We start from the raw sequence: 9,403 nt of genomic DNA on the forward strand, positions 1-9,403 counted from the left end.
TCATGCTCTTCCTCATTTATAAGTGTAATAGTACATAAGAGTCCTACATGTTTGTACATTCTCTGTCAGGAGTCAGAACTCAGAAACAATATTTTAAAGAACAAAGTGTTACATCTAAAATTACAAAATATAGATCTTGCCTCATTGCCGAGTATCTCAATGAAGTTGCCATGATACAACTGTTTCCGTTATATCTAAAATTAGAAATTATAAATCACTCTGAACCACGGTCTTCATGCAGGCTTTAGGTTAATTTCAAACTCATCAATTACTTTGTCATAATCTGATCATAGGTTTACAGAATCAAAGGTAAAGATTCTAAGAAATTAGTTGAACGGGCTTGAAAGTACTTTGTTACTGGTCAATTTCTAAAGGTGTCGCAATAACCATACTGCAAATATTACATCTTCTCTACAACCTAAAAGGTTAAAAGCTTTTCAACTGGTTCCGGACTAGAAGAGAAGCCAAAACAGGCATACAATTGAGGTGCTTATTTTGCATGGTTTATTACCATTATTCTTTTTGTTTTAGGGGCTGAAGTTGGACATGAGGACAAGGCATCTCTGGTTCTCCTCTTGTCCAGAGACTTTTGAGATCACCTCTCTTCTTTCCCAAAGTAATAAAGGTCCCTGCAATCGAAACAACAGATGCGTGGTAAGTGAAATATGGTGGAAGATAGGGGTTCATCTGGGGTTTATAAGCATGTCAATTTATGTTCCCGAAACTGCACTATTCTTTATCTCATTGCCACTTACCAAGTGTGAAAGGTACAATGTAAAGCAAAGCAGGTTGGCCGTGTCCATCCATCATGTTCAAGGCCACATACGTGACTAGAAGACCTGAGGAATTAATTTAAAGGAACAGAGACTTAATGAGCCAACGGTCTTTATGTTGCAAGACAGCAGACAATGAAAATGAAACTGTAAAATATATATCTATATATATATATATTATCACATTAAATTAGGAGGCTCTGAGCAATATCATTTTTGTGCCCTTTTAGATTATGGGATTATTAAATAAAGAGCTTGAGCCTAACAATTTTTTTCCCCTTAGCAGTAAGGACCTTGAGCCTCATTAATTTGAGGCTAAGCTGAGTTAGAACAAAGTAAAATTCAAGCTTGTCTTGGTTCCATCTTCCCCTCCCCCACCCCAACATATCAACAGGTTGCCTCCGCAAATTAATAATTTCTCATACCTACACCATAAGCAGTCATTGCCCATACAAAGTACCCTGCTCGAAGATTCTTCTTCGCCAGCCAATCATATCTGCAAAATCCCCAACATGGTCAGTCAATTAACAGACAAAACATAAGAAACCAATCTATTTGTTTGGAATTAATCCAAGTACCGTAACATTTGAATGAAGATAGAACACTCCCAAAACAAACAGAACCAACTATTTACAGTTTAAATTATGCAGCATATTCACTTTCATAAGCCATAGTGACATAATTTATGGACTTACTGAATCTTGTAAATATGGTCTATTAACAAATTATGATCAGCACATTTTGGTCTTATGGTTATGAGTTCTTAAACTATACAAAAGTATAAAGAATCAACAAAGATAATAAAGATCAAATTTAATTTCTAGATCCTGTGGACAGCTAGTAGCCATGCAAAAGTTAATATGGCTCCAATGTTCAAACCTTAGTGAAAATGCCACAAGCAGTCCAGGTAAGATTATGTCTCCAAATCCAATAACGCTGTAGCCACCCCAAGGATCAAACATCCGTGGAATTTTTAGTAGCATTGGTATGCCATCCTCTCCACTTTTATCACCACGAGCTACCTATATAGAAGGAAAATAATAAACTAATGTCATTCCCTCAATGGTCCAACAGGTCTACATAAAGAATATCAGCCATTATCAGAATTTTATGGCGAAGAAATAATATTTATAATTACTTACCACTATCATCACGCTCTCGTGAAACCACCATTTTGAAACAAACACCCAGAAGATATCATACAAGAAAGCACAACCCAGAAGAACTGTTCCAACCTGATTCAATAAAATTCATCACTAAAGAGCATCAAAAGATTTTTCAGCACTTCAATTATCCTCAAATGTACACTAGCTACATGCATATTTTATCCTGTGCGTGCAGAAATGCAAAGAAGATAAAACCCATAAAATAGCATAACAAGCAAGCATCTCTAAGCAGTAGGTAGAAAAGTCAAATAAATCAAGATACTCACCTTGAGATTTGGTACACGAACAATCTGAAGGACTGTGATTATAAGTGCAATACCCTGATTGAGAGTGCAAAAGAGGAGGTTTAAATATCATCAGTTCAACATGATAAGAATATAAATCAGACTAAGTTTCCAAGCACATTAATTTTCAATGAGAAGAGATGTCACTACAACCAAATGGACACATCGGATATGATACAATCACCTATAGAAATCCAGTTACTAAGAAAGGTACCAATAACAACATATGAACATAAGTTACTAGAAACATTGTCTTACAAGAATATCTTGACCTATCCAGGCAAAGGAGATTCCGCGATACACAGCCCAAACAACAGCAAATGCTATGCAGAAGGGAGAAACACCCAGTGTCAGATGCGAAACAGCTCCAAAGAAGGGTACTTTAACATATGATTCTGCAAAGCATTGAAACCACCTGAAACTATATATACTTGGTTGTCAGTGTCATTTGATTTATAACTTGTTCACTAAAACTTGGAAAGAAAAAGCATGCATTCTAGGAATACTGTTGCTTTTAAAACATTTTAATAGAGATTTAGTTGCTGACTTCCTGTGGATGACGTGGATGACAGTAATAAGAAAAGATTTGAGGGTTAAGTAAGTAGATGAAAAGGTTGTTTTTGATAGAAATGAGTGGTGGAAGAAGGTTCAAAACTATAACCTAACATGATTCTCCTTTTGGCCTTTCATACAGTCAACCCCAGAGTTATGGAACATAAGGCTTAGTTTGTTGTTGTTGTTGTTGTAGTTGCTGACTTACTTTTCCCACATATTTCTAAGAGAGACTTTGGTCTTAATGATGTTCCATTAAGAAGACAAAGGGGAGCAGAACAATCAAGAAGATGCACATGTAATCATAGAAAAGTAATGGGGAAGGAATACGCATACCATGATAACAAAGCCACCAAGCAAGTTTGCAGGCCCTGGAAGCATAAAGGGATATATCAAGGATCAGCACTCATCTTAAGAGAGTCTTCCCCCTACCCCAACCCTCAGCCCTTCCCATCAGACCTCATCACAAGAGAATATCAGAAAAATGTAACATGGAAGTCAAATGTAGCATCTGATTAAGTAACTTTTACATCCAGGCACATTTATTTAAGAGATGTTTTCAAATTGAGGTTCACAAAATCATTGCATGGACGGTAATGGCCTCTCGCCAAAGTTGCAAAGCTTTTTTATATCATTTCTAGCACTAACTAAGATCACATGATTATTGTCCTCAACATTAACAAATTACATAGAGCAACATGATACTTTTTAGTAGGTAGCATATCTTTTGGATAAGTTATTTTAAGCTGGAAGGATTGTGAGCCTTGCATCTCACACACCAAGATCTTTGACATGTTTTCTAAAATCTAAAAACTTAGCCTCAGTAAAAACATAAAGGCACAGACATCAGTGTCCAACAAGTGATGATGACACAGACAAATGCTGATGCTCAATAAGGAACAAGGTGTCCCTTGGTTGCAGCTTCTGAAACTGATATCCCTCCCACTGAACAGATTCAAGATCTTTGACATGTTGCAAAAACTGTTTTCTTCTGTGCAAGTGTATAATAAATTGTCCAGAAAAGTACTGAGACACGGATGATGGTGCTTGACATGCACGAAATGTGCATGAGCAACAACAATTGCAGCTTCCATCAAATGGCTTCATAAGTCATAACCATTAGTCACATTGGGGACATTGCAGATAATGTAAAATAGAGACAAAAAAATGACCCTTCAGCACAATATGCTTGGGTTAGAACTTTGGGCAAGATTTGCCAAAGAAGCACAGATCAAAACCATAGGGGTATCCACCTTATAAACTAGGGTGTCCATGATTTGGAAAGTAAGAAAATTTGAAGGGAAAATTTTCACCCGACACACCCAAAATTTCCCCATATACACCCCAATATTTGAAAAATAAGAAAATGTGAAGGAAACATTTTTACTGGACACCCAAAATTTTCTCATGGATACCTTTTTCGTCCACAAAATTAGCAAATTCGTTGATAAAATTGGTAAATCCATCACCAAATTTTTATACAATATTATATGAGCGGACACCCCTAGAAAAAAAAATCCTAGATCCACCACTGACCAAAACAGGAAGAAGAGACGCATATATATATACAAGGAAAGAAGACTAGCATCATTAGTAAAATCTTAAAACTGCCCATAAAAATATTGAGAACTGTTGGAGATAATATGAAGTAGCTCAGTAATAACTTGTGAATTACCAATAAAAAGATAGAGGAAATAAGCCACTCTAAACTAAGCATACAAATATATGAAGATAGGCGCACCTCTACTCCGCCAATGCAAAACAGAACCACCAGAACCTCAACAAACCAGAATGACATAAGCTTGTAAAGCATGACCAAGAAACATGAAGCAATCACGACAAAGAGAATGGCTGACATTGTATTTATGTCAACAAAACCACTCGACCCTGCACCTCCCACTAGTAGAAATTCTTCTGATGCATCCTGTGCAAACAACATCGATCATTGCGGTGGATAAATTATACTGAAAACATATTTGCTATATATACACTAGAACAAATTTAACAAAGAATGCATAAAATTTGCTCTTAAAGGTTATAAAGTGACCTTTAGTAGCTTGTCTTGCTCAATAGCAACTTCTCTAGCAGTCCATGCAGACCAAAAAGAAGCACACAAAATGGTACCAACAGCCATTAGCCACAAAAACAGTTCAGCAATATCAACTGGTGGACGCTTTGGAGAGTAAAAGGCAACAGAAACTACATAAAGATGAAAAGTGCAGGCAATTTAAAATCCACTTTGACCTAATGCTGTATGAGGTAATATCAAGCAAGGAAAAAGAGCAGAAGAGAGTACTTCTCCAGAACAAAGACGCAAATCAATTGTGACCGTATCAAAGAAATGTGGAAGAAGGAAAGTCATACCGATGGTGTCGTTATTTATATATTTTTCCAGATGCAAACCAGCATCGTGAGGAAGCATGACAGCTGGTATTTTTATATCTACATCAGCATTGGATTCACAAACCATCTTGAAGAGTTCTGTAGAATAAGATTAATTGATTCAGCATTTAGAAAACAAAAAAAAGTTTTGGGACTATTGACAACTGCTCATAACTTTAATTAGCCATCACAAAAAATTCCATACATTTCCCATCTTTCTAAGGGTAAATTGATTAAGAAACTGAAGCTACCACAATCATAGCTCAAACAAGCTCCACCAATTGAAAATGATGATATCACAACAGCCATCTAGAGAATTTGGACGGATAAAATTCAATGATATTTAGAGACATATCATAAAGAACAGAAAAAGTAATCTTATGAGTAATTTTCTGATCACAGTTGTAGTAGTAATCTTATGAGTAATTTTTCATGATGATGGCCTATTGTTGAAAAATGAAAAGATATCATAAGCCAAAATGTAAGCCCATAAAATTTCTTCAACTTTCCAATTTGAAGCAATAATCTTATCATGCATTATTCAAGATACCCGTTTGGTTGTTTATTATGACGATGGCAGAAGCACCAGCTTCTTCAGCAGCATTTGCCTTCACTGTGAAACTACAGTTACCTCGATGCACCAGAACAACCTTCCCTGCAAGCTACCAACAGGCAAGACATTCAAGATTATCAATGAGTAAAGGAACAAGTGAAAGGGCACTGATCAGATGAAAACACATGCACACGTCAAAAAGAATATATCTAGGAGTCAAATTGGATGTATACATTGTAAAAAGATCAGAATTTGAAAACCTGATTCCTAGGTTTGCTGCAACAATCAGGAGGATCTGCAAGTGCAAGCCTGGTATGGTTTGCATGTTTTTCCTTCGACTCCAAAGTAGGTCCAAAACGAGCACCAACACCAACATATTCATTGTCTTCTAAACTATTAATCCAGGTTGGGACTTTTACCTAAAATACAAATTGGATCAAATCTAATATACAAAGGCCATATTCATAATTTTAAAACAATATATCAAAGAATATGATTAAACCAATAAAAAACAAAACGTACAAACAAACACCATTTCTAACTTAATTTTCAGAGGGTAGCAAAGAAGTAAGAAAATCTATTATTGAATCCAAATGTTAGAAGAAAAAGAAGAAAACAAAGAAGATGCCACAGATTTTTCAGCTATTTAATTAACTTTTTGTAAGTTGAGTTCAAGTTGCAAATATTTTGAAGATTAAAGACATTCCAGTAATAAGTTATTGTCTAAGTAAAATATACTTTTAATCTATTTTAAAATTTAAGGAAAGATTAAGGTTTCCTCTGGCTGCTAAGAAATTTTTAAAAGTGTTTCACCATACCAATACTATGGGGAAAAGAGTCCTACCCAGCTAAGCCCAAAATAACTACTCGGCTTAGTTTAACTAAGTTTTTGTCCTTCCAATGCATAGAAACAAACAATTCAATAAAGTTAACACATTTCCTCTCCCAGCCTTAATAATCAAATAAGAAAAAAAAAAAAAGAGTATAGAGCAAAAATTTAGCTCATAGCAAATTTTACCATTTTATTTTCCTTTGATCCAAACAAAAAGAAAGGAACTCACGAAAAACATTATCAACTTTTCCATCAGGATGAAAATCACAAAAATAAGCTAAAATATATATATTTTTTGCCACCATTTTCTTAGCAATCAAACAGACAGAACTAAAAAGACATGGTCATAATTTGAAGTAAATAAGTCCCAAAAAAAAAGAAAGAATTATCGAATTTAAAGAAAAATCTTAACCCAAAATCAAGTACAAGGACAAAAAGCAAGATTCTTTCATCATTCCTCCATTTTCTCAGCAACCAAACAGACAGCAAGAAAAAATAAATAAAGTTTAGGGCTTTTGTAGGAATACCAGAACAAAGTTATTAGCACAACCAGGTCTCTTTGGAGCAACATCGTCTTGATGAACTATGTCCCCAGCCGACCCCAAACCAGCACTCAGAATTACTACTAAAATTACTATAAATACACCCCTATTTATTTCCATATTTGGAAAGATTTACCATAAATAAAGAAAAAAACAAAGGGTTCTCGAGGGTTTTTTTTCTTCTTTTCTTTCTTCAGAGAGATAAACAAAGATAACCCAAAAAAAGATAGAAATGAAGCATGTGGAAGCATAAAGGAAAAGCACAAAGGAAGAAGAAGAAAAACATCACTTTCTTTATTTTCTTTTTTGTTTTTCATTTTCCTTATTTTGGGTTTTTTGTCGTTTTGAGGTAGGAACATGAAATAAACGCCGTGTGGTAACAGCTGTTGCCTGGATTTGCTTTGTGCTCTTTTTCTGTGTGGTTGACGCTCTAGGTCGGCGTGTGCAGTTCACGCTATTGTAATTTTGGAGTAGAAATGGTCTAGCTTATAGGGAATAAATTTTTTGCACTAATAAAGTAATTATTAAAGCATAAATTCAATTATTAATTAGGTATGATTCATTTAATAATTTCCAAATTAATCAGTTAGAGAGTTTGCTTAGTAAGGATCAATAAAAAGTTACTTTAATTAGAGTAATAGTGTTGTAAGTTCACTTTTTGAGATATTTATTTTTTAATTACAATAAATATAAGAAGTAATAAAAGAATATATGTAGAATGTACCTTAAAATTTGACTAACTACTTTAAATTAGACTCATAAAAGTGGAGAAAAGAAAATAAAAAAATACATGTTATGTGTTATTGATATTTAATATTAGGGTTTATTTGGTTCGATTGAAATTTCATTAAGGAATTTTGTTCGAGCAAAATTGCTAAATGTTATAAGAATAAATTAAAATAACATTTGATAAACTTTGTTGTTGTAAAATATTAAAAATTATTTTATAATATTTGTATATTTTTAACAAATAAAAAATAAAAATACTCAACTTTATTAAAATAAAACACAAAATTTTGAATAAAAAATAAATAAAATAAAATTATTTTTAATGAAACAAATATAATCAACAAAAAAATAGGAAAAATAAAAAATTAATGTAAAATAATATAATATTAGGATTTTTTAATTTTAATTTATAATTTCGCTTAAAAACTAAAATGAACTTCATGCATAAACTAAAAATCTTAAATGTTTGATAACTAAACATATGACTACTACTTCTAAAATGAAAAACTTTTTCATGATTTAGACCAAACACTCACTTAATCATAATTTAGTGCAATCTATACTATATATAAAGTGCTTAATTGAGTTGGAATCATGAGTCAAGTCACATTAATTTGATTAAAATATATCCAAAATAAAATAAAATTATTTTAAAATATAAAATTAATAGTATATACATTTTCTCACTTAAAAAAGAGAAAGTACTCACTTGAAAAAAAAAATACTATCTACTATTTTTTTTTAGTCTTGATTTTCTCACTTAAAAAAAAACTACATACTCCTTTTTTTTTTTACATATTATTATCTTTCAAAATTATTTTGTTTTTCATCAACATAAATGAATGTGTTCAATTTTAGTATCTTTAAATTAAATTGTGAAGTCAAACCATGATTTTGTTAAGTTAACGTAGAAAAATCAAACAGTCAAATGACTATTTAAGAGGGAAACATTTTAATTTTAATTTTTGTTTTAATCAAAAGGGGGAAAAAGAAGCAATGGGAGACCACAAATAAAAGGGCATGATTCCTTGTTACCAAACACCGTTTTTAACGGTGATAGAAGTTGAAAAAGCAAAAGCGCGTGGGATAATATCTAATCCAAGTTCAAAGGTTACCCGGCCACTGTAAATTTGGTTAAAAGTTTCCGTATAGACCGTACAGATAAGAAGGCAATATAAATAATTTTTTAGATGGGATCAGGTAATATCAACCTCACTGATTTCTTGGTACATTTCAGCTAATTATGGGTTAAACCATTTACAACCAGTAACAACAAAACACGTGTTTGTAGGGATGGACCTAACCTCATTTGGGAGTAGCAGAATTTCTTTGGACGGACGGCAATGAAGATGCAAAGGAGGGGCCCTCACATGGACAACAGACATGGTAGGGCTATTCATACATGCACTATCTTTCATGGTGGAATCACACGTGTGAGAAATGGCACATGTGTGGTCCCCCTCAGTACGGGAAAACATCAGCTAGGCTTGACTCTCGTCGAAGATAACGTTGAACTTATACTCGATAAGCGTTGCCAAGTTGCAAAAAGTACAAAGCTTATCACACAAAATATCCAAAATAGAACTCTAA

The 9,403-nt window shown here is 33.4% G+C and overlaps 1 protein-coding gene across 2 annotated transcripts; it reads right to left on the reverse strand.

The window, feature by feature from the left end:
- Nucleotides 1-243: 243 nt before the first annotated feature.
- On the reverse strand, nucleotides 244-7,348 carry LOC111304741 (signal peptide peptidase-like 4). 2 transcript variants are annotated; one of them, XM_022901633.2, is made up of 14 exons: nucleotides 7,070-7,348; nucleotides 5,971-6,129; nucleotides 5,708-5,819; nucleotides 5,140-5,256; nucleotides 4,823-4,974; nucleotides 4,517-4,699; nucleotides 3,112-3,146; nucleotides 2,482-2,638; nucleotides 2,206-2,259; nucleotides 1,916-2,008; nucleotides 1,653-1,795; nucleotides 1,199-1,269; nucleotides 756-839; nucleotides 244-629 (listed from the first exon to the last, which is right to left on the reverse strand). In XM_022901633.2, exons 1-14 carry the CDS (start codon nucleotides 7,202-7,204, stop codon nucleotides 514-516), a joined length of 1,611 nt encoding a protein of 536 aa, XP_022757368.2. In that variant the 5' UTR covers nucleotides 7,205-7,348; the 3' UTR covers nucleotides 244-513. The 2 variants fall into 2 exon arrangements, with proteins under 2 accessions (XP_022757368.2, XP_022757367.2); XM_022901632.2 differs by having other exon boundaries at nucleotides 2,482-2,644.
- Between the last annotated feature and the right edge of the window lie 2,055 nt (nucleotides 7,349-9,403).

The sequence above is a fragment of the Durio zibethinus genome, chromosome 21 (assembly GCF_047325235.1).
Source record: "Durio zibethinus cultivar Kanyao isolate XHJ-2024 chromosome 21, ASM4732523v1, whole genome shotgun sequence".
NCBI lineage: Eukaryota > Viridiplantae > Streptophyta > Magnoliopsida > Malvales > Malvaceae > Durio > Durio zibethinus.